Here is a 26,755-nt window from a genome sequence, read left to right on the forward strand (position 1 = left end):
GAGTGATAATTCAAATATTTAAAATATGTTTGAAAATGTGTTGACTTGATTAGATATGCAATGTCACAGTGTTAAGAAAACACCTGCAATGCCCTATCATGTAAATGAAAATGAAACTTAAGCTGCTTAAATTTGTAACTTTCCAACCAAACATAAAAAGACCCTTTCAGAAATCTCTAAATGATAGAGAAGATAAGGAAAATCTAATTATAAACAGTTTATTGCTACAGTAAGAATAAGTAATCATGTAATGATAAAAAACAAAACAAAAAAACAAATCTGATTGACCATTTTTTTTAAAACACTATATCAAATAATTACAAGTTCCTGATTTTCAGAATCTGATTACAACTTACATATGAATTACTACCCAGCCCTGTATGCAATAAACTGCAGAAATTCGCTCAGTAAGTACTTTCCAGTCGGAGGGCCTCTGAGGTTTCAGAACGAACACGAAGCGTTAGCATGGGGAATGTTATTAATCTCAGCTCTGTGTGTGAAGTTGGTATGAATGATGTCACTGAGGAGGAAGTAGGACAGATGCTATTATTCCAAAACGGTGATGCTGAGAGTATTATTCCAGCTGGTGTCTAAATGTGGCTCACCTTTCTTTAACAACTGTTGATGTGCTAAGCTGTACAAAAGAGGTTGTGAAAGATGTATCAGTAAAAACTATACTGGACCCACAACCTGTAAGACAGCATTGTTGCTCATTTTCCATGGTAATAGACTAGATATCTGAAGAGATTAAAATGTACAGTGGCTAAAACAGCCTGTTTAAGGGCGTTTTTACACTTGGTCCTTTTTAAGGCCATAAAAAGTACAATGGGGACGGAAAGACAAAAATCAGCCATATAGCTAACGGATTATTATAATTAAAAAGGCTATCTGATTTTATTTGAAAAATATTAGCTCTGCACGTTTCAAAGTCAGGTGCTGCGCTGCCCTATGTACTACCGTTACCAGAGAAAACATTATATTTAGGAAAAAAAGCAAGAATGAATTTGCATTTTTAATCAGCCCTTATTCAGGTTTAGTATAATAATTGATATTAAACCAACCATTTAACCATAAACACAATAATTAATACTTTTGACTATTTTCTTAAAAATGGTTTTAAGGCTAAAAAGTTTATCATTTCTTCTATTTTTGAAACCTTGTAGACCCATCTGAACTGTAAATCATGCTTTTTACAGTTATTTTACAGTTTTGTGTGTAAACAGTGCCTTTCCCCAAAAATTTTAATTTTGGAGGCCATAATGTCATCCATCAACACTGAACTGAACTAGATCCAAAAGCAACAGTATGAACACAAAGAGGTCTGAGACACCATTACTACTTAAGTGGACCAAAAAAAGGAACTCTTTCAGGAACAGCGACAGTGTGAACAAAGAAAACTGGGTCATTTTTATCTTGGTCCACCTTTTGGTCCACTTAAAGGGGTCTGGGTTCAGTTCTTTTAAAGGGGACACCAGTGTGAAAACACTCTAAACTGTAAGAGTTAGAGAGAAGGGGGGGGGGGGGGGGTTATGTTTATTTTATGCCAAAAATCATTAGGATTAAATAAAGATGATGTTGTAATGAATATATTTTGCAAATTTTGCTACAGTAAAAATATTGAAAGTTCATTTTTGATTAGTAATATGCATTGCTAGTAAGAACTTCATTTGGACAACTTTAAAGGAGAACTCCGGTGTGATTTTGACCTAAAGTGTATTGAATCATGATACCGAGTGTGAACGTACCTTGCATATCTCATCTCGGTTTGTGTCCAGCTGTCCGAAATCTGGGGTCAGTTAGCCGATGCTCACAACAGGTTGTCAATGAGAGTCAACAGGGCATCGGAATAGCCACGTAAATAAATCACTGTTTTACGCCATTTACGAGGCACAAAGTAGCTCCACACTTCATTGGTAGACTTCCAAGGGCCCTGACATTCAAAACGAGACATTGAGAACTCAGAAAAAGCACCGGTAGTTTATTTACAAGAAGATTTATACAGACAGTACCTGGGAAAGAAAATCCGGTCGCCGCCATCCTGAACTTAGTCACGATAAGTCGAGTGTCGAGCACCAAGGAATTTATCAGGTTATCAACGTATCAGGTTGTAGTTTCCTTCGTGCTCGACACTCGACTTATCGTGACTACATTTAAGATGGCGGTGACCGGTCTGTTCCTGGTGGAACATGTCTGTATAAATCTACTTGTAAATAAACTACCGGTGCTTTTTCTGAGTTCTCAATGTCTCGTTTTAAATGTCAGGGCCCTTGGAAGTCTACCAATGAAGTGTGGAGCTACTTTGTGCCTCGTAAATGGCGTAAAACAGTGATTTATTTACGTGGCTATTCCGATGCCCTGTTGACTTTCATTGACAGCCTGCTGTGAGCATCGGCTAACTGACCCCAGATTTCGGACAGCTGGACACAAACCGAGATGAGATATGCAAGGTACGTTCACACTCGGTATCATGATTCAATACACTTTAGGTCAATATCACACCGGAGTTCTCCTTTAAAGGCGATTTTCTCAGTTTTTTTTTTTTTGCACCCTCAGATTCCAGATTTTCAAACAGTTGTATCTCAAACCACTATTTTTCCTATCCTAGCAAACCATAAAGCAATGGAAAGCTCACTCATTCAGCTAGTTATTATCATGAATATTACTGTGATATTGGCTGCTTATTATCACTTAAAAAGCACATATTAATGTCTTATTTTGTAAGACCTTATTCTAAATCCTTAATCCTACCCAATTCTTTTTTTGATGCATAAACCTCAATGTCAAAAAACTGACCCGTATGACTGGTTTTGTGGTTCAGGGTCACATATTTTATTGATACTAAACTAAAAAGCCCACACAAGTAATGTCAAAACAACATCTGCCGAAACTGAAACTCAAACAGCCCGATTTGAAGAGTTTCAAAGCAGTGAAACCCACTTGTAAAGGACTAAATACACAATGTTTCCAACATGACTGTAAATCTCTTTGCTTAGTTAGAAATACTTATTGTTGAATTGCTATATTACCACTAAAGTCAAATATAAAGGTTTGTACAGCTAAGATGGGATGAACCTGGGTTTGCTATGAGCATTTGTCAGGCTGGTGTTTTTCATGACTTTGATTCACAGACTTTGGGCTTCACGCTTCACACATGCAATTCGATTTGAGTGTCATGTTTTCTGAATTTCTATTCGATAGTAACAGTTCGGGACGTTTCTTTGATTGCCAAAATATTGCACACCCTTATGCCACTCACTCACATATTCTTGCTTTAGCTTCATTTGCGCAGATAAACAGCCTCCACTACCGGCTAATAGATATTTACCGAGAAACAACGTGTTTTAAACCGATCTGTATGTGATTTGTGTAAGTTATCATCTTATGTTTTCGATCGCTGGAGTCGGAATCAGCTGATGAATGAATGACATGTTTGACCGGTTATTTGTGTGTGTGTGTTGTCAGTGCTAACAGTTAGCCTAGCTGCTATTGAACCTGGATGACGGGAAGTAACGTTAAAGTCAATGACAACATTACCCTCAATAGTTATAATTATATAATCTCTTAAGAATCATACTTTCTACATACAAGATCCCATGTAGATTAAGCAGTTAATATCACTAGGGTTATTACTTTAAATAATAGCAACATCAGGTGATATGATCATGCTAGCATATTATCTCCCCGCGTTTTCCAGCTCAATCAGATGCGCTTTATATTGTCAAACACTGACGCGCCTTTCTCAGCTCATCGTCGCTTTATTACAAATGATGACCAGTCTGTGCGGGTGATTGTCAGAGATCATCAGCTGATTTCATGTCTGCTCGGCCTCTGTTGACGGGCCGCTCACAGCAAACCGCATTGTTATGAACATTATCGTTTCAACTCATGATCGCGCAACATCGCACGCTGGTACTTACAGGTAGACCCTCAAGGAAAACTCTCATCTGTGGCCTGTTGATTTCCTAAACGTATTTGCTGGTAAAAACACAGTCCATAAGCATGAGAACAGCACAAAGCGACAGTCATGAGTGCTGATGAAAACCAACCGAACATCATCAGCCACACCGGAAGCGCTGACGAACTCTTACTTCCGCTTTCCGTCTAGTCGTTTTCAGTGCAAAAATATAAACTTATTAAATTGTTTTAAACATATACATATATAGTAAATGATATTAATTACATACTACATGTTTCTTTTGTTATATTAAATGTGTATAACTCAAATACATAGAATATTAATATACAATATAAGCGTAAAATATATAAAACGCAATATATTTAAAAGTCCTATGAAATAAGATTTCTCGTCAAATTTCTCAGAAAATTCTTTGTTTGCTGTGTGAATAAAATATTTAAATAAAGTTGACACAAAAATAGATAGAAAAGAGTATGCTAACGTGTTTTGTCCATTTAAGGTGAGACACTGCATATATATTTTTATACATATATATTTTTTCTTTTTCTTTTTGAGGAATAAAATGTATAAAATCAAGCAAAATATATAGAAACAAATCCCTCTGTAAAAGCCTTCAGGATATAGACAGGAAAAAAATGTAAAGTTTGGTGTATGTAAGTGTTAATGAAGTGGAGATTTATTGCTCAGAGTTTTCTCAAAACTCATTTTGAGAAAACGGTCTTTAAAAATGCATATTGTAATTGAAACCTATTGACACAAATAGATAAAGTGCTATAAAAGAAACACTTAACAGTGTCTTTGGGGTGTTTTCTTTCCACTAGGAAAAAAAAAAAATACTCTTTATGAAAAACCAAAAAGCCCAAAATCTCAAACTTGACAGATGCATGAAAAAATGTTTTTGCTTGCAGTGTGTCCCCTTAATCTTATTTTTACCAACCTAAAGAGTTAATTAATTCAGTCTGCTTGAAAATAATAATACAAATCATATAAAAAACTTTATTTTACTTTTAAATCTTTTTTTATTATTATTGTAAAACAAAACACACATTGACACTCTATTTATAATTATAGTTATTCTCTAAATATTTTAATATGAGTCTATAATAAGAGATTATTAACACAAATAATTCAATAATTTAACTTGAACTCATGCTTATCCAAAAGGGTAAATTATGTTGTGTTTCTGCTGTATAACCTATGCATTACAGAAGCTGTTGCACAGTAAATAAAACTTTTATAAAGCATACAAATGTTTTACGAATGGCCTCTACACTCTTAAAAATAAAGGTGCTTTAAAAGGTTCTTCACAGCAATGCCATAGAAGAACCATTTTTGGTTCCACAAAGAACAATTCAGTCAAGGGAAGCATCTCTTTGTTACCTTTTTATAATCTAAAGAACCTTCTTTCGCCACAAAGAACCTTTTGTGAAACAGAAAGGTTCTTCAGATGTTAAAGGATCTTTATGGAACCATTTAGACATAAAAAGTCCTTCTATGGCATCGTGAAGCACCTTTATTTTTAAGAGTGTACCCTGAAAAAAAAAAAAATCATTGGATTTACTATTTTTTTAAGTGGTTGCAATCAATTTATTTTAGCTGCATTTAAGTAAAAAAAAAATGTTGAAAGTTAGTTAACAAAATTTGTTTATTTAAATGTAGCTAAAATAAATCAATTGCAAACACTTACAAATGAATAATTTTTTCAGTGTATTAGAATAAAACAAGCATACCAAAAACTGCCATGCAAATCATGCAAATAAGGACCAAAAAGCTTTCCAAGAGCCATAGTTAATTTGGTACACCACCAGTGTTGGGTGTAACTAGTTACTAAGTAATTACTGTAATGTAATAACTTTTCCATTCGAAAAAGTAAAGTAAGGGATTACTCTTAATTTTTTTCCTGTGATCTAATTGAATTTAACACTCTGTATACAAAGTAAAACATTTATACTATACAATAGTGAATTTAACTTTAAAACATAAAGCCTAACCTTAAAATACATGCTTTATAACTACTTTAGTGAGTTAATAAGAATATTGGTAACACTTTAGTGTCCATTTCTCACATTAACTTGGTTATTATCATGAATATTACTGAGATATTGGCTGTTTATTATCACTTACAAAGCACATATCAGTGTTTTATTCTGCAAGACCTTATTCTAAATCCTTAATCGTACCCAATTCTTAAATGTAACAACTACATTATAAGTATTAATAAGCAGTAATTAGGAGTATTGTCATGTATCTGGTCTGTCTTCTCATCATGAACTCTTGCACTACACTTTCTGGACTGCAATCCCCATAAGCCACTGCACCAATCACTGCACACATCTGTTCCTCGTTTTCCACTGAACTGATTGCTGCACACACCTGTTTCAAATTTACCCACATGCATTTAAGCCACTCACACACACAGCCACCTTGCGAAGTCATATTGTTCCTTCTGGTCTTTATTTCCGAGCGTTTATTCCCGTGTTTGATTTCCTGTGTTTGATTCCTGGACTACTCCCCGTGTTTTGATTCTAGCCGCCAGCCCCGACCTTCTGCCTGTGTTTGACCACGATTTCTGCCTGCCCCTTTGTGTTTGTTTGTTTGTTTGATTGAATAAATGCTGCGAATGGATCTGAACGTCTCTGACTCCTCCTTGTGACAAGTATATTAAGGCAAAAGTCATAGTTAATAATTAGTAGTAATAATTTGAGCCTCTAAAGTGTGACCAGAATAATTTATGTGGTTATCTATTATATATTTGAAAGAATTAAAAGAACTGTTTCATGTCCTTGTATCATTAAAGGTTGTATCAGCGATTCTAGGCTGAAACATAAAGTGTCACTTTCAGCTGACCTTTCTTCACGATCCGCTCGCTGCTTGCCCCATAAATTGTCTGTAAAAAAAGCGCGTCTCTGTGGTCAGCCTAGGGTCCGAGATATGCCAAAAAAACAATCGGTTCTACTAACGATTCCACAGCAAAGCAAACAGTGTTCCAACCAATCAGCGTAAGGGGTTTGGTATTGTGGACACGTACTGGTGCAGGGATGTGAGGGAGGCGGAGCGAAAGTCCACAACACCAACCCCCTGACGGTGATTGGTTGGAACACTGTTTGTTTTTCTGCGGAATGGGTGGCAGCACCGATTGTTTTTTTTGGCATATCTCGGACCCTAGGCTGACCACAGAGACGCGTTTTTTTTACAGACAATTTATGGGGCAGGCAGCGAGCGGATCGTGAAGAAAGGTCAGCTGAAAGTGACACTTTATGTTTCAGGCTTGAAATCGCTGATACAACCTTTAACTTGTTGAGGCTGATATAGGATTTAGAAAGTAATAAGTAATAAGTAAATACTTTTCGGAGAGTAATTTGTACAGTAATCTAATTACACTGTTGAAGATGTAATTAGCAGTGTAAAGTTACTTTTAAAAGTAGTGCATTACAACATTAAGTTACTCCCTAAAAAGTAACTAATTACATTACTTTTACGTTACATTACTTAATGCGTTACGTTACTTTTGCGTTACTTTTTAAATCTGGGCAGGGCTTGCTTGTTTGTTTTCAATATAAAAAGTTCTATTTTTTGGCAGATTTTCACATCAAAAGCCTCAGGCTTAGAGAAAAGTAAATTTACGTCTGTACAGTATAGACCGCAGAAGAAAAAAATGTAAACTCTTCTGCGATAAAAAAGAAACAGAAAAAATGTTCGATTATCTTGAGTAATTTTTGCTTGTTAGTATAGATGAATAGTATCATCGAACGGTCGACAGCAAAGACATTGGTTAATGAAATGGGATTAAATACAACGAATATTTGTATTATTTAACATATTTAATTATTGCTGGTTTGCATTGAATTTTACTGTTTTTATTCATTTTGAGGAATACTGGATCTGTTTTTTTAGTGAGTGAGATTATTTTTTTGCATGTTCAGATTTATTCTAGAACTACAGTAACATCTTACTCACAATTTCTCTCAACATGGGGACAGGAGAGCTTTTAATCAATAAATGGGGGAAAAAAGTAACTCAAATATTTTCTTGTCAATTAAAAAGTAATGTGTTACTTTACTAGTTACATGGTAAAGGTAATATTATTATGCAACTTGTGTTACTTGTAATGCGTTACCCCCCAACACTGGTAATTAGTAATTGATTACTTTTTAGAGTAACTTACCCAACACTGTACACCACAATATCTAAATGCTGTTATGTCCTTGTGTGGGCACTGTTGGCCTAAAAACGCCGTCTCTCAGCTCTCTCTTCTTTAACAAGGAGTTTTGTGGGAGAAGCCACAGAGAGGCCAACGTTCACTTTGAAAGAGCTTTGGAATTCAATGGCTAAGGACAGAGTGAAGGTGCCCCACTCAACCAAATGAAGAGTTGAGAACAACACTACTATGTGAGGCTGGTACAAAGATGCCATTACTCAAAAAGAGGCATGTAAATTTGCCAAGAAAACAGTGATTTAGTTCAGCGTGGGAAAAGATTTTGTTTTTGGACGAGACCAAAGTAGAACTTTTTATGTGCCGTGAATCTTGCAGCCGAATCATGCTATGAGACTGCTGTTCGGGGCTGGACTTTATAAAACAGAATGAGGAACGGATGATGCAAAATATCGCCTAGTTAAATACTGCAAGATGGATTGTTTAATTTGGCTACAGAACTGAAGCTTGCATAGAAGTTCCCAAACACTGAATACACACTGGAGTTGCCCAAAAACAAAACAGGTGAATATCAAGGTAAATAATAATGGTTAGGTCAAAATCTGTTCGCAAATCAGTAACAGATAGAGGTACATAACATACTTAGTCCAAAAGACTAGTAAAAAGTATCAGTTGGACAGTTATTAATACAAATTAATACTGAAAACAAGAATTAAATATGCAAACAGCATATTCCAGCTTTTTATTTTTGTTAAGAAAATTCTCTAAAATAAAACAAAAGTACATAAAAAAGGAACTGTTTTTTTTTCTTTGTCTGAGTGCTATATATAGTTAGTCATGGCATAAATGTTGAATGCACCATTTTATTATCATAGAAATAAAAGAAAAAATGTAAACATCTGTTTGCAATCTTCCATTTTAAATCACAGTTTTCCTCATGACACACATTGTTCTGATTACAGTAATCTAGAATAAGCAGATCAAATGTGTTTGGTCAGAATTGTGGGCATTTTCAAACTTAATTGCTAACTGATGATATTAATTAATAAAAATTAATAGAGCCACATTCTGTCTATAGATAAAATGCTGGACTATTACCTGGGTGAATCGCATGAAACTTGTCAAAAACATGGGTCATATTTCACTCAAAAATGACATACAATTATATTGTATTGTAATCTGACACAACAGTATGTAATTTAAATTGCAAAGTGTTCTCAAAAAAAAAAAAAAAAAATCATAATAGCCCCTTATATTTGGCTTAATTCTCTTTAAGCAATATATGTATATTTTTCTTCGATTTTGAAGTGTGCACAACAAAGGTTTTCATGAGTTTCACCCACCCAGTTTAGTTAGTAGTGAATAACTTCGTTGTACATGTAATGACCATTAAGTGATTAAATGCATATGTGTCAGTGCTTTGTTGGGGCTTTGCTTTTTAGGCTTTGCTTTTCTCAGAGGACTCAGATGTCGTCGCCTCGCCACCTTTGAATCGCTGGCTGAGTTCGGCAGACATCACAGAGCAGCAGGACTTCTGTAAGAAATAAGGCCATTTTCAGTTTCAGAGTGTTTGTATCATAGTTAATTTACTCCCATCATCCAATTAAATAAAAAATACAAATACAAATAAATAAACTTGTGACATATTATTATAATTTAAGGATATATTGGTGAACAGAAAGTTAGAAAGAACATGATTTGATTAAATTCCCTGTTAAAAAAAAACAAAAACAGCTAAAACCAGCCTAGGCTGGTTGGCTGGTCTTAGCTGGTTTAAGCTGGTTTTAGCTGGGAAAGTGGCCTAAACCCCTCTAAAACCAGCCTGCTGACCAGCCTAAACCAGCCTGGTTGACCAGCTAAAACCAGCCAACCAGCCTAGGCTGGTTTTAGCTGTTTTTTTCAGCAGGGATATAATTGTTTTGTAACATTTGTAACAATTGAAAGCATCATTGCTGTCTTTACTGTCACTTTTTGATGAGTTTACCTCTTCTTAAACCCAAACTTTTGCATGCTAGTGTATCATGGTTTGTAAATGAGTTGTAAATCAGTACATTAGAGTGATTTCTGAAGAATCATGTGACACTGAAGAGTGCAGTAATAATGTGGAATATTTAGCTTTGTCATTACAGGAAAACATTTGATTTGAAAGTATATTAAAATATAAAACAGTTCATTTAATGGGGTCCTGTTATGCTCTTTTAAGCCAAAGAGTCATCTTTTTCAAATTGTTTTCTGTTGGCAGTGAGTCCTGCTGAAAAGAAACAGCTAAAACCAGCCCAGGCTGGTTGGCTGGTCTTAGCTGGTTTAAGCAGGAAGTAGCTGGTTTTAGCTGGTCAGGCTGGGAAACCACCTGCTAAAACCAGCTACTTCCAGCTTAAATCAGCTAAGACCAGCCATGGTGGTTTGAAAAACGCATTATTTTTCACATAATTTACATTATTACAATAGCTTTTTCCTCAACCTGGCACAAATGGCTCAATTAGTTCCAGGTTTGATGAAGGCCTGTCTTCCGAAAAACGAAATGTGTTGTGATTGGTTAGCAGTCCCACTGTGTTGCTATTGGTGAACAGCTTAGACAGCGTTTCAGTCCTGCCACACCCCTTCCCAAAGCAGCAAGTTCCGTGTACAACTGCGCAAGTTAGATTAAAGTGATTCTTACATTTTAAATATGGATATTTTTTTTTACAAAAACACATCGGTTCACTACTGGAGGCTTTTATTGACCCCCATTCTGAGCCATGTGAGGCACTTTTTTATGGATTGATGCAATTTATTGGACTGTTGGATTGTTTTGATACTTTATATTATCATTATTGTGCTAATTTATTTAATTATTTACATGCCTGAAATCTGCTCCAGCATAAGGCTAGTGAAGCTATCTACACTGTATAATGATTAAATCTCTTACCACACACTGCACACCTCTACGGCGCGGCTCTGACACAGTGACCGGAGCAGTTCACGGCCACTTGAGTCAATGCTCGCATTTATTCCAGCCGCCCTGTGGCTTGCTGAAGCATCCCAGAAACAGCTGTCCATGCTACATTGCTAAATTTGGGCTAATCCCCCACCTCATCCCTCCCCACCGGCCAACTATTCGTAAATTTCAGTAGTCTGAATTTATTTGAATAAAATTCTAATTAGCTTTGTGACATCATAACATCCTGAAAACAATGCTGTGTAGTCCAAACAAGCTGTTCGTTGTAGTTCTTTTTTTAAAAACTAAATATTTCCCTTTGGAGTGGAGTTTGAAATTTGTAACTTTGTAGATGTTTGTGCACCACACACTGACTAAAACTCAAAAAGTGAAAAAGCATTATAGGACCCCTTTAAACATAATTATATCAAACTTTTGACCTGTTGCATTTAATGAGCCCTACTTCAATATAATGGACTCACCTGCTCAGTGTTAGCGACTTTGCGGGATTTGGCGGCCAGTTCCATTAGAGCCAAGAAAAGCCCCAGTCCCAGACCAAGTGCCAGTAACAAGAACATTCCCTTCAGACTAGCGGGCTTCAGTGGAGCACCCTTGCCATTTTTTGCCACACAACTGCTAGCCCACCACTTACTGCGGAAATAATCCAGCTCACCAGACTCGCTCAGACGCAGAATGGCAACACTTAGGTTTTTCACCAAAGGAGAGCCTGAGGACATTAACAAAAACATACATAGTAAGACTATGATGGTACCACCCATTCAGGAAGTACTATGGTATATTTATATAGTAGTGTTTACATGTTACATTAATGGTGGTCAGTATTATTATGGGAAACAAAACCATAAATCACCTGCGTATTACACTCTTAAAAATAAAGGTGCTTCACAATGCCATAGAAGAAACTTTTTGTCTAAATGGTTCCATAAAGAACCTTTAACATATGTGACCCTGGACTACAAAATCAGTCATAAGGTTAAATTTTACAAATCTGAGATGTACACACCACATGAAAGCTCAATAAATAAGCTTTCTATTGATATATGGTTTGTTAGGATAGGACAATATTTGGCCGAGATACGCCTATTTGAAAATCTAGAATCTGAGGGTGCAAAAAATCAAAATACTGAGAAAATCACCTTTAAAGTTCTCCAAATTAAGTTCTTAACAATGCATACTACTAATCAAAAATTACATTTTGATATATTTATAGTAGGAATTTCACAAAAAAACTTCATGGAACATGATCTTTACTTAATTTCCTAACGATTTTTGGCATAAAAGAAAAATCTGTAATTTTGACCCATACTATGCATTTTTGGCTATTGCTACAAATATACCCCAGCGACTTAAGACTGGTTTTGTGGTCCAGGGTCTCATATATAGAACCTTTCTGTTTCACAAAAGGTTCTTTGTGGCAAATAAGGTTCTTCAGATTATAAAAAGGTAAGCAAGAAATGGTTCTTTAAAGAACCTTTGACTGAATGGTTCTTTGTGGAACCAAAATGGTTCTTCTATGGCATTGCTTGAAGAACCTTTTGAAGCACCTTTATTTTTAAGAGTTTATGTCTAAAAATGAGAATTTTGAGACTTACCTAGAGGAGCAGCGATGCTGTACCCCCTCATGCCGATGATCTCTGGGGCGCGAGTGAGGTTACAGTATCTCGCCACTGCTAGGTCGAGGGACACAGATTCACCAATGAAAGCATAGTTGCCTTTCAGAGCCCTGCGAAAACCTTCTTCGGCATTGATTGAATAGCTCTGGGCGTTCTTGATGTGCTCATAGATTCTGTGGTATGTGGGGTTGTTTGAGTTCTGGTCAAAGGCAGACAACAATAAAATATAGTTAAGAGCTGCTATCATATGGGTACATAACCAACTGACAAAAAATGATTAGATTCAGATCAGTTTATACAAAAAGTAGACTTCGATTTGCTTTTTCAAATCAATTATCAATTATTAAATTGTGTTAAACACAGATTAAAGAGATAGTTCACCCAGAAATAAAAAATCTGTCATCATTTACTCTCTTTCAAGTTGTTCAAAAACCCACAAGACTCAGAACACAGATACAATTATCTAACAGTAGATGTATTTACATTGTTTTATAGTTGCTTTTGTTGTTAGGTTAATTAACTTGCTGTTTTGTAACATCTAGAATTAATTTTTTACTCAAAATAACCCATTCATAGTCAACAACTATTCACTAATTTTTATGATCGTTGTGTATCATGTGCCAAGTATTGAGGTCTCTGTGTTCATTTGGTTAGTAACTACATTGAGTCAACATATAATCCTAAAAGCAATAACAAGTTGTTAACTTGCTTACGAACATGTTTGTAAGTGAACCACATGCTTTAATGGCATTTTTTCAGTGCTATGATGTTCGAGTAAAGTTTACAAACCGTGATTTTGTGAATTGTACTTGAGGACTGCAGAGGAAACTTAAAATTATTTGGTAGAAATTAATCATCAAACTCTAACTATACATGCTAAATGTACTTATTTCCTTTGCAAAATTTCTTAGTTAAGTAGATTTTACTTAATTCCATACTTAAATTTGACTTATAAAATATGCATGCAAAAATTTGAAAAATAAAAATCAAGTAAATTTACTTATTGTTTTTTTTTTTCAGTGATTTGGTGTGCTGTGTGTATGTGCATTGACCAGTATTTATATGTGAATAAAAAACCTTATTTAAATACATTCATCATGTAAAGCAAGCATGTCTCTTTTGAAGACTTTATTTGCTCAGTTCATGTAGTTTATTTTTATGATGCACTTTTTAAAAACTTCCTGTTGATTACAAAGACTTTGTACAAAAATTGTATTTTCATTGTTCAGCAGATAAACAAATGTCTTATGGGTTTGGAACAATGTTAGAAAAACAATTACAGAATGTTTACTTTTTAGTGAACAAACCCTTCAAAGAAATTCTCAAATAAAGCAATAAGCCCCAAGAAACCATGGTTTACACTAAATTTGGCATTAGGCACGACATGAAGCCCTTAGCTATTATAAATTCACTGTAAACCACGACTTCATGGGGCTTATTGCTTTTATAAAACGGTTTTTCCATATACATAGTAAGGTTTCACAAAATAAAACAGAGCAAATAAAGTATAATGTTATTAATAAAAACATTATACAATGTAGTTCCTCAGAAACAGCTATGGTCGCAACAAAGTGATTGCCGAGCAACACACAGACGTAAACAAAGGTGTATGTTTGTAGATTCATTTACAGCAATCAGAATCAATGATCAGAACTATCTCTTTTATAAAAATAACTTTTTTTTGTTTTTCAATACTTATTAATTTTTAACAATATTATATATTTTAATTAAACGATTCTATTGATGGTATTACACAAATGTGTCTTACCTTGAAGAAGCTAAAAGAGGAAGAATCCTTAATGGTGCCATACTCAATCACGTTTTGATTAGCGAGGTCTTCAAAGCTCTTGATTGATAGTTGCTGGCTGTCTGAATGCAGCCATAAACTGAGGTTGGCGAAGTAACATGCAAGCAGAACTAATGAAAACAGCCACCAGATAGAGGTAATGACCCGTCCCGAAAGAGCCTTGGGGTGAGGACCAGCACCTGTAGAAAAATGTATAATGAACTTCTAACTTTTAATGAACTAAAAGTCACTGCAGATTTTAAATAAATAAATCAGGTTTATTGGAAAAACGTGCCTATGCCAACATTTCTGCAAAATCATATTACATTGCTTCTTGCATGTTTTACAACATTTCAACGGCACGTTTAAGTTTTATCTCAAACATATAAACATGGCAATGTTTGCCTTGGTTGCTTTGTACTTTGATTACCTTGGATGTTGTAGCAGTTCGGAAATGAAATGTCTGGTGAGTGGCACTAAACAGTTAATGCTTTAGTGTGTTTGAAAATAAACCATAGTGTTAACAAAAGCAAACATCAGTGCAGTGCTATACCAGGTGGGCATCCAAGCAAATTTACTGGGTCAGAAAAGTCATCCGCAGCTAATAATGTAAACATGAAAATTTATTCGTTTACAAATCATGCACTATGGTGGAAGTTTTTTGAAGTCATAACATTGTATTGTTTAAGGAAATTACCAAAAATGAAAAAAAAGGAAATGTAAACCCTGCTGAAAAAAACTGGTACAGTGCCTTGTAAAAGTATTCATACCCCCCTCACCCCTTAATTTTTTTCACATTTTATGTTGCAGCCTTATGTTAAACTGCTTTAAATTAAGTTGTTTTCCACATCGATCTACATCTCACACACCATAATGATAAAGCACAAAACAGGTTTGTAACAACTTTGTTTGTAATTTATTAGAAATAAAAAACTGAAAAGATCCCATTGCATAAGTATTCATACCCTTTTCTGGGACACTCGAAATTTAGCTCAAGAGCATTCATATTGTTTCTAGATGTTACTACACTTCGAGTGGAGTTAAACTGTGGCAAATTCATTTGAATGAGTATGATTTAGAAAGGCACACACCTCTCAGAAAAGGTCTAACAGCTGAAAATGCATATCAGAGCAAAAACCAAGTCCTGAGGTCAAGATAACTGCCTGTAGAGCTCAGTGACAGACTTGTGTTTAGGCAATGATTTCAGAAAGAGTTCAGAAAAAAATCTGCTGCATTGAAGGTTCACAGAAGCATGTAGCCTCCATTATCCATAATGGAAGACGATTGGAACAACTAGGACTCTAGAAAATGTCTACCAGCCCCCATCCAAGCTGACAGAGCTTGAGAGGTGAAAAGGTGAGGCAAAGAATGGCAGATAATTGCCAAATGCAGATGTGCAAAGCTTGTCACATCATACCCAAAAAGACTTGAGGCTGTAAAGGTGCTTCAACTATGTACTGAGTTAAGGGTGTGAATACTTATGCAATGTACTTATTTTAGTGTTTTATTTTTAATAAATTTGTATAATATGCAAATCTGGTTTTTGCTTTGTCATTATTATGGTGTATGGAGTGTAAATTGATGTGGGGAAAAACTAATTTAAAGCAGTTTAACATAATGCTGCAACAAAACAAAATGTGAAAAAATGAAGGGGTATAAATACTTTTGCAAGGCACTGTAAAACCAGCCTAGGCTTGTTGGCTGGTCGTAGCTGGTTTAAGCTGGAAGTAGCTGCTTTTAGCTGATCTCCCAGCCTGACCAGCCTGGCCAGGCTGGGAAAGTGGCCAAAACCCCTCTAAAACCAGCCTGCTGACCAGCTATGACCAGCTAAAACCAGGCTGGTTGACCAGCTAAAACCAGCCAGCCAGCCTAGGCTGGTTTTAGCTGTTTTTTTTTTCACCAGGGAAAAGGAATAAAAGAGATGGTGTTTTACTGCCACTAATGTTTTACTGCATTTCAACTGAACACTGAAGTGGATTGTACAGTCGTGGCCAAAAGTTTTGAGAATGACACAAATATTAGTTTTCATCAAGTTTGCTGCTAAACTGCTTTTAGATCTTTGTTTCAGTTGTTTCTGTGATGTACTCAAATATAATTACAAGCACTTCATACGTTTCAAAGGTTTTTATCGACAATTACATGACATTTATGCAAAGAGTCAGTATTGGCAGTGTTGGCCCTTCTTTTTCAGGACCTCTGCAATTCGACTGGGCATGCTCTCAATCAACTTCTGGGCCAAATCCTGACTGATAGCAACCCATTCTTTCATAATCACTTCTTGGAGTTTGTCAGAATTAGTGGGTTTTTGTTTGTCCACCCGCCTCTTGACCACAAGTTCTCAATGGGATTAAGATCTGGGGAGTTTCCAGGCCATGGACCCAAAATTTCAATGTTTTGGTCCCCGAGCCACTTAGTTATCACTTTTGCCTTATGGCACGGTGCTCCATCGTGCTGGAAAATGCATTGTTCTTCACCAAACTGTTGTTGGATTGTTGGAAGAAGTTGCTGTTGGAGGGTGTTTTGGTACCATTCTTTATTCATGGCTGTGTTTTTGGGCAAAATTGTGAGTGAGCCCACTCCCTTGAATGAGAAACAACCCCACACATGAATGGTCTCAGGATGCTTTACTGTTGGCATGACACAGGACTGATGGTAGCGCTCACCTTTTCTTCTCCGGACAAGCCTTTTTCCAGATGCCCCAAACAATCGGAAAGAGGCTTCATCGGAGAATATGACTTTGACCCAGTCCTCAGCAGTCCATTCGCCATACTTTTTGCAGAAGATCAATCTGTCAGTGATGTTTTTTTTTTTTTTTGGAGAGAAATGGCTTCTTTGCTGCCCTTCTTGACACCAGGCCATCTTCCAAAAGTCTTGGCCTCACTGTGCGTGCAGATGCGCTCACACCTGCCTGCTGCCATTCCTGAGCAAGCTCTGCACTGGTGGCACTCCGATCCCGCAGCTGAATCCTCTTTAGGAGACGATCTTGGCGCTTACTGGATTTTCTTGGACGCCCTGAAGCCTTCTTAACAAGAATTGAACCTCTTTCCCTGAAGTTCTTGATGATCCTATAAATTGTTGATTTAGGTGCAATCTTAGTAGCCACAATATCCTTGCCTGTGAAGCCATTTTTATGCAACGCAATGATGGCTGCACACGTTTCTTTGCAGGTCACCATGGTTAACAATGGAAGAACAATGATTTCAAGCATCACCCTCCTTTTAACATGTCAAGTCTGCCAATCTAACCCAATCAGCCTGACATAATGATCTCCAGCCTTGTGCTCGTCAACATTCTCACCTGAGTTAACAAGACGATTACTGAAATGATCTCAGCAGGTCCTTTAATGACAGCAGTGAAATGCAGTGGAAAGTTTTTTTCGGGATTAAGTTCATTTTCATGGCAAAGAAGGACTATGCAATTCATCTGATCACTCTTCATAACATTCTGGAGTATATGCAAATTGCTATTATAAAAACTTAAGCAGCAACTTTTCCAATTTCCAATATTTATGTAATTCTCAAAACTTTTGGCCACGACTGTAGGTATAGCTATATTTTTGGAATTTTTGGAGGTATTTTTCCAATAAGCCAGTGTTGCTTGTATGGTTATTATTCCAATGTTATTCATAGACTTGCTCTGATTCATTTAAAATTATATAAGTAAATCCAAATCCAAGTAAATCCTGCTGGGAAGAAATGTCTGAGCTAAGTTGTTTAGATGTATTGTTCCTTTCGTTCTGAAGTGTGTGGGTGTAAATACTCATGATTATCCTACGCTACCTTGAAGAGTCAGTGCTCCCACGGTATACCAAAAACTGTGTGAGATTGTGAAGGAATTCTTTTCTTTCTCTGGTTTCTCCCATTCACAGGGGCTAATCCTAAAAATAAAAACAAAACAAAACAATTCTAGTTTCATTTGACAATTTGAAATACCTTGGAATAGCGTGTAAACCATGGTATAAGTGCCATGGTTTTAACATTCCACCCTTACCGCGACACTAAGAAGATGCAGATGGATGTCAGCAGGTAGGCGACCAGTACACCCATCCACATCTCAGTGGAGAACAGGTTAAGAAGACTGAGGAACTGCGAGTCATCAGAGGCCAAGTCTTTCCTCAGGATGAAACTAAGACCCGTCTGCATGAAGGGTTTGGTCATGTCAACAACTGCCTCACGTTTAGCTATAAGAGTTAGAGGCGCCACAGCGATGTCTGCTTCCTGCAGAAATGAGCAACACACACATAAACACACAAGGAGGGTTTCTTTGGACACTTCTTGCACAATACAAACAAAATTTAGTAGAAACAGATGCATGAATGAATTTTCATATTAGATGAACACAGAAATAAATAACATTGGAATAATAAAGAAACAAGTATAAATACATAATTTTTTATTTCATGTGATCAAAGCTGAATTTTCAGCAAGATTACTTCAAGATTTAGTGTCACATGATCCTTTAGAAATCATTCTAAAATACTTGCTACTCAAGAAACATTATGCTTAATATTTTTTGGTGTTTTGTCACATTATATATATCTTTACTGTCTATATTATCTTTACTTTTAATGTATTGTAGATTTATGAACTGTTTGATACTATTAGAGATAAAATTGTAACCATCGAGCATCTCCTGGGGAACAATTCCACTCATTCTCTACTATAAGAGAGAAAGAATTGTATAAACGTGTTAAATCATCTAAACCAACAACATGTATGTTAGACCCTATTCCATCTAAGCTACTAAAAGAGGTGCTTCCAGATGTCATAGATTCTCTTCTGAATATTAATAATTTGTCATTGTCATTAGGATTTGTCCCCAATACATTCAAACTGGCTGTTATTAAGTCTCTCATTAAAAAAACACAACTTGACCCCAATGAATTAATTAATTACAGACCAATCTCAAATCTCCCTTTTCTGTCAAAGATACTAGAAAACGTAGTATCCTCACAATTGCGTTCCTTCTTACAGAAAAATAGTATCTGTGAGGGTTTCCAGTCAGGTTTTAGACCGTATCATAGTACTGAGACTGCTCTTAGTAGAGTTACAAATCACCTGCTCTTATTATCCTATCGTGGTTGTATCTCTCTATTAGTGCTACTGGATCTTAGCGCTGCGTTTGACACTATTGACCACTACATTCTTTGCTTAGACTTGAAATTTCTGTTGGCATTAGCGGAAGTGCATTGGCATGTGGCAAATGAGTGCAGTATGGAGTACCTCAAGGCTCAGTACTAGGGACATTACTTTTTACGCTTTACATGTTACCCTTGGGAGATATCATCAGGAAACATGGTGTTAGCTTTCACTGTTATGATGATGATACTCAGCTCTATATTTCTTCACGACTAAACATACCAATTTGAAAAACGAACAGAATGCATAGCTGATATAAAAAAAGGATGGCGAGTAATTTCTTACTGCTAAATTCTGAAAACAAAACAACAACAACAAAAAAAACAAAAAACAAAAAAAAAACAGTGGTGTTAATTATTGGACCTTAAACCTCTGCATGCAATAACTTAAAACATTGTCTAATACTTGATGGTTGCTTTGTCAATTCTTTGTCATCAGTTAGGAACCTAGGTGTGCTATTCGATAGCAATCTTTTGTTCAAAAGCCACATTTAGCATTTGCAAAACCGCATTTTCCCATCTCAAAAACATTTAGAAATTACAACCTCTGCTCTTAATGTCAAATGCCGAAAAGTTTATTTATGCTTTCATGACCTCAAGGATAGATTATTGTAATTGGATCAGCACCTAGAGACAAACTCAACAGCCCTGAATGTCAACTAGATGAGCTCCAGAGATGGATCATCAGTGAAGACCTCGTCACCTAGATGGCCTGTGAAATTACTTTGACGCTATATAAATAAATTAAATAAAGGTGACTTGACTTGACTTAAACTTGGAACTACGTTACTCAAAAATGATGATACTCACCCCTCTGACAATTTCTCCAATCATGCCATTCCAGTTGCCGCTGTCATCTGTTGTGCCATATCGGCTGTCCTTTACAAGCTGAATATCATACTTAAAATCTAATTTCTTGGAGATAGCTGAGAGCAGGTCAATGCAGAAGCCCTCCAGTTCAGAGCCTTTGGACATTACATATGGTTCCTCCTGCAAGGGATTGTGGTTTAATGTCAGACAAAAACATTATTTAGTTATAGATGATTATAGACACAAATGAGTGACCCAGATAGAATGTATTTAACTTACCTTGATGGTTGTAACTTTTAATACCTGTGGTCCTAAAATATAAAACAACATTTTATTTAACTAGTTACAAATGGATATGAATTCTCCACTAACTCTTCATTACTACAGAGATCAGATTAAATGGCTTAGTCTTTTGAAGAATGTGGGTGACCAAACTGTTGCTGGTCCCCATTGACTTCTGTAGTATGAGAAAAACAACATGAGGGTGAATTAAATATAACATAAATTTTATTTTTGGGTGAACTATCCCTTTAACATTTAGGGTTAAGAGTTTGTTTAAATCAGTGACCCTAAGTATTGAGCGGTTGTAAAAGTGATGCTTGACTTAGTAAACCCCACTAAATATTCTACATTTTTATGACACAATATGATTTTCTTCTTGTCTCTAATTGGCTGTTAGATGTCAGGGGTTTTGCGAGCTAATCCAATTTTAAAATCAGTGAGTAGGACCAGGAAAAAAAAAAAAAAACACCGCTTGTCTTAATTTGACAAGGGCAGAGCACTTGGATGGCATTCCTGGTTGCTAATGAAGCATTCTGTCATGCTGGGATGTACTTTGCACTCTTCTTTAAACAACCACTAATATTCCCTAATTTAGCAGACGAAACAATGTCCCACTTGTGCTGCAGTGCGATGGTGAAACGGTCGCCTCACGGCCACTAATCTTGCTTTGACCAAATGGGACTTAAAAGGAGATAGTTGGAAATCAACAAAAGCTTGCTTTTGAGTGTGCACGGCCTCCTGCAGCGGAACGGATGCGGTGAGAGTTTGAAAAAGTTCCAGCAACTCTCTACAGAAAGCGCTTACAAAATGATGGGAAAGTGCCCCGCTTGTCTGGCTGCAGCATCTGAGACCACTTGGAAGTTCCTCTGTTTATTGTTTTGATCCTGCTTTTTAATGCAGACCAGTTCACATTATCCAGCAGACATGCTGAAAGATGCATGAATCTGTATGTCAGTCTAGAATCATCAAAGCTGTTTTAAATTTTCTTTTCATCTGACATTCCATGAATTCATAAATTAAAGAAGTTCCAGAATTTCCAGAACAAAATGTACAGATAATTCAATCACCCCCTTGTCATCCAAGATGTTCATGTCTTTCTTTCGTCAGTCGTAAAGAAATAATGTTTTTTGAGGATTATGGATTTCTCTCCATATAGTGGACTTCTACATCGCTGTAGAAGTACCGACCCAGTGTTTACAAAGTAAATGATTTTGGGATGATTTTGAAGTTGGAGAAGAAAATGAGATTGGAGTTTTTCGACATACCCTAACTTTCTTGAACCGGAATACAAAGAGTTGACGCAGAGCTAGACAAGATGAACATTTGAGGTCAAAACAATATATATATTGTCAATTATTTTTGAAAATAACCGATCGTTTCCTAGATAAGACCCTTCTTCCTCTGCTGGGATTGTTTAGAGCCCTTTGAAGCTGCATTTAAACTGCATTTTGGAAGTTCAAACTCGGGGCACCATAGAAGTCCACTAGATGGAGAGAAATCCTTAAATGTTTTCCTATAAAAACATAATTTCTTTACGACTGAAGAAAGAAAGAAATTAACATCTTGGATGACAAGAGTGTAAGTAAATTATCTGTGCAATTTTGTTCTGCAAGTGAATTTCTCTATTAAGATTTCTTTGAGCATATAGAGGAATTGTTTTCACATATACTAGTGTGTACAAATATGTAGGCTGTTTGAGAGAATACTCAGTTGTGTCATTTGCAACAATTTATGAGAAAATTTGAAGGTAAAGTTAGAGTTAAACTGCTTGAGCATTGTTGAATAAGCCTGGGCAGTTTCTCTTGAGAATACGTGTTGTTGTCTGAGTTTCATCCGTGCGACACTCAGCAGGCCTCCATCAGTGTCACAGCATATCACTGACACCCCTCATCCTCCCATTCAAACCATGAAAAACGTACATGCCATCAAAACTGAAGTCATGTCATGGGCTGCCCCGCATTAGTGACTGCTTGGTTAGCGGTGGCTAATTGATTAATCACACTCATTGTAGAGAATAGCAGCAGTGTTCTCCGGTTTGAATGCTGACTGCTCCATGCCTGGCGGGATGTCATGAGATAGTGCCAGCGCAGTGCCATGCCTCAGACTGAAACATGCCCTGTCAGACTAATATTGGCTCTATCTACATCCTGCTTTGTCTCAGCCTCAGACGGCACGTCCGTGGACCGTCTGGTTATAGGCGCTGGTAAACCCTATTCACCTCAGACCACTAAAATCCTTTTGTAATGACAACATCACATGAGCACTCATGAAATGGTTTCAATTGTCATGATGATGAATAGCTCATGGTGTTTATGAACTCATCAAGGGGTAAAAAGCATTTTGCATAAAACATGACAAGAGTCCAAATCGACCCATTTTCAGCAAAAGAACAAAATGTTAACAAAATAAAAAACTATGCAACCATATTAAAATAATTTGGTCATTGGTGTATCCTGAACACTACAACTTTTCATAAAATAGTAAAAATTAGTTGACAAGCTAGCAGGCTGCTACAATTAGCATTTCAGAAAAAGATCTAAGCTGTACCTGAAATCGCATACTTCCCTACTATGTGAACAACAGTATGTGAGGCAAGTAGTATGTCCAAATTCATAGTATTCAAAAATTACCATCCCATGAGGCCACGGGAGGGAATTTATAAATAGATGTGAAGCGACGCAACTGAGGCAGATAGGTCATATGACAGTAACAACGTGGCAGACAGCTGCATCTGAATTTCATTCCCATATTCATATTATATAGTGTTTACTTTTGTAATGATTGTAAATTTAATTTAAAATCCTAAAACAGTATCTACTTAGACAATATGTGATTTTGAATGTAGCACTGGCCACCAGATTTTTGGTATAGTCAGTGGTTAAAATATGCACCTTTTAAAGGGGCCATATGATGCAGTTTCTTGTTTCCTTTGTCTTTGGACAAGCTGAGTTTTGCATAGATAAAATCTGTAAAGTTGCAAAGCTTAAAGTCTCAAACCCAAATAAATATTTATTATAAAAGTTAAGATTCAGCCATGCCTTCTTAAAACAGCTCGTTCAAACACGCCCCCACATGTCTATGTCAAGGGGTGAGTAGATTAGCATAACACTGCCCATATGTATATGGAAAGAAAGAAGGCATAACTTTTACTGGCTGTTATAGTGTTGCAGCTGCCATGTTGTGGAGATGCAGTGTGTTTCATTGCGAAAACGAAAGTACTTTGTTTAGCCATCCAAATGAGGACACAACTAGAAATCAGTGGTTAAGTTATATTTACAACTCTGTTCTGAAACAGTACAATGCAAATATTCGAGTGGGTGTTGCGCATTTCACGGAGGACTGTTTCCTGAACCTGGAAGAGCAGCTTACAATGCCAGCTGTACACAAAGGGTTAAGGCTATAAAGTGGGGCAATTCCAATGTTGCAAGGACAGTCTGCGCTTCTGACTGACAGCCTGTAAGTAGGTTTTCATATTTAAGGAATTTGCTACTGACTATTCAAACGTGTAGAGTAGTGCTTGTAACGTAAAAAGTAAAAAGACCGTATGAGTCATTATAATCAGTGGTTATGTCCCCACTGGATGCAACAAATGCCTCATTTATAATGTGTTTTATTGTTTCTGTCTCGTTGCGCAGAGAATTGGCATCACAACATGATAAGGGGCGTAACATTTTGTTTATACGATTGAGGTATTCGGCCAATCACAACGCACCGGAGAGCTGGCCAATCAGAGAACACCTCAGTTTCCATCAACGATGAGTTTTGTAAAAATCGAAGCGTTTCAGAAAGGCGGGGCAGAGAGTAGCAACAATAATGTACAGTATGTGGAAAATAATATTTTTTTTGAACCTCAAAACCGCATTAAACACATCACATCACACCAAATGCACAAAATAATGCTCTTTTTTAGCAACATCATGTGACCCCTTTAAGGATCGGCTTCTAGTTTATTAGCCGTGAAAATAACGAGAGGAATAACAATGTGCAGTAAACGATAAAACTGTTTGCACTACAAACCAGTGTTCATTATTAAGATAACACATTAAAATAATATGATAAGACACACCTATTTGCAAAACCAAGCAGCAAACAAGCTGTTTGTACAGCTAAAAATAGCTGGACATGGATGAGACCGGAAGTCAGACCCATACAATTTACAAATGGCCACACCCGCTCTTACAGGAAAAATAAGGTGGATAATGTTGGTATAAAGCAGCAAATGCTAATCTTAGTTTTACAAAATGATGATAAAAATGAAGACAGCACTTAAATCATGTTTACAGGGTCTTACTTTTAAAAATGTAGTTGCGCAACTTAATGTTTATGTTTTTATTGTAGATCTAAACTGTCAATTTTGGTTCCCATTTATCTGAATGGCAGTTTCTCAGCTGGCACAGAAGCCCAAGAATGACATGTTTTACAATCCTCCGTATTTACTAATTGAAACCACAAAACTTTCTGAGCTGTTTACTTTAAACTAAATCTTGTGTGACTAATCTCTACCTAAACTAAACTCTGGAGCTCCAGGGAAATTACATCATGACAACAATGATCATAAGAACGCACTCAGTACCAAACCATCCTAGCAACTATCCTGAGCTGTGACAGCAGACATTTACAATTTTTTGAAGAGCCCCCCAGTAAAAGAATCAAACTGCACTAAAACATCTACTATAATGTAAAATATTATAAGAGCGCTGCAGTCGAGACATCAAAACCAAGAAGACTAATTCGAAGATTAAGACTAAGATTTTTGGTTTGGGTTTTTATAATTAATTAATTAAAATAGTCAAAAGTATTCAAATTATTAAAAGTAAAATAAGGTCTGGTAAACCTAACTCAACTGATTCTTAGATATTTGTTGTACAATGTAAACTGCACACACTCAAACGTATTATTACGAACATACGCTTATTACAAACATACATTTTAAAAAATAAACACAACTGCTTTAAAATTCCTGTTTTTAGTATGGGTGTGTAATTTACATTTCAGAGCAAATGTCCAAGTATCGTTAATTTATATTTACCACAGACCACAAAAGTGAAAAACCCCATTATGAAAACACATTAAAAAAAAAAAAATTCGAGAGAACTTCTAGGTTTTGACAGCAATGCCATAGAAGAACCATTTTTTGCTTATTAATAGTTAGTAAGGTAATTGTTAAGTTTAGGCTTTGGGTAGGATTAAAGAAGGAAAATTAATTAAAATGTAAAATATTTGGGAAAATGGGTTCCTAAACTAAAGTTTTACCAAAATTATTAAACTCTCTGCTGCCCCCACCAACTCTGGAAAAGTTCTTTGGTTTAACTCGGTTGTAAGACATAGAAATGATCTTGTGATCTCAACATGGCAAGTAAAAAACTTCTTTAAGCTTACAAATACACTTGGTGAGAGAAAACAAGTGACTTTATATTTAATATTTTCACAAACAAAATTGGACTATATGAAAAGTCAAATTTCTGATACAAATGCATTCAAACAATGTATGAGCTTCACAAGGTTTGTTCATAAGGCAAAGCAAAAAGCTTTATGTTAAAAACACTATTAACTACACATTCACCTAGTTGTAGTCTAATCATGTTTAATATTACAGTTTGTAATGACATTACCTGCAGTGCAGACCCCAGCCAGCAATGCTGATGAGAGCAAGATGAATCCTACTGGAGCCATTTTACCACTAGTAACTTGCACTGGAATGACATACATAGTGTTATCAAAACATGATCTATTCAAGAATCCATTCCAGATGTGCAATTAACATTTTATCTGAAAGATCTCTTTAAACATTTGTCATTGTGCACTTTTAAATGTTGCATTTTTCTAGCCCAAATTTAACAGGCAGACAAAGCCAAGATCAAAATGCTTAAACAAAAGAGTTTAACTTACTAAGCAGCTTTAAATGAGCAAAAACTTGGTAATCTTACCATAAACTGTAGTCACCCCCTTATTATTGCTCAATGCATGAAAGCTGCACACTATATAAAGCTTACACATACACCCAAGAGACTGAAAACAGCCAATAGGAGAACAGGGGATGTCTTGAGTGGGGGGAAAGGGGTGGTTGTGTCTGACCACAACAAATCCACAAGGATTTATGGGTAGGCAAGCCATGAGGGA

At 36.2% G+C, this 26,755-nt stretch overlaps 2 protein-coding genes across 3 annotated transcripts in view; both read right to left on the minus strand.

Annotated features, from left to right (window-relative positions):
* Positions 1-4,056, minus strand: part of dpp9 (dipeptidyl-peptidase 9) — a 23,804-nt gene extending 19,748 nt beyond the window's left edge. For both annotated transcript variants that reach the window (XM_073818704.1, XM_073818703.1), the window contains exon 1: positions 3,918-4,056. The gene's annotated coding sequence lies outside the window, so the exon portion shown is untranslated. The remainder of the gene's footprint in view (positions 1-3,917) is intronic.
* A 4,725-nt stretch (positions 4,057-8,781) lies between these two features.
* LOC141287309 (glutamate receptor U1) lies at positions 8,782-26,647 on the minus strand. The gene is made up of 10 exons (XM_073819438.1): positions 26,563-26,647; positions 26,248-26,328; positions 20,633-20,664; positions 20,354-20,533; positions 18,397-18,623; positions 18,186-18,283; positions 14,389-14,606; positions 12,600-12,819; positions 11,469-11,713; positions 8,782-9,603 (listed from the first exon to the last, which is right to left on the minus strand). The coding sequence occupies exons 1-10, from the start codon at positions 26,630-26,632 to the stop codon at positions 9,508-9,510; spliced, it is 1,467 nt and encodes a 488-aa protein (XP_073675539.1). The 5' UTR covers positions 26,633-26,647; the 3' UTR covers positions 8,782-9,507.
* Between the last annotated feature and the right edge of the window lie 108 nt (positions 26,648-26,755).

The sequence above is a fragment of the Garra rufa genome, chromosome 15 (assembly GCF_049309525.1).
Source record: "Garra rufa chromosome 15, GarRuf1.0, whole genome shotgun sequence".
Classification (NCBI taxonomy): domain Eukaryota; kingdom Metazoa; phylum Chordata; class Actinopteri; order Cypriniformes; family Cyprinidae; genus Garra; species Garra rufa.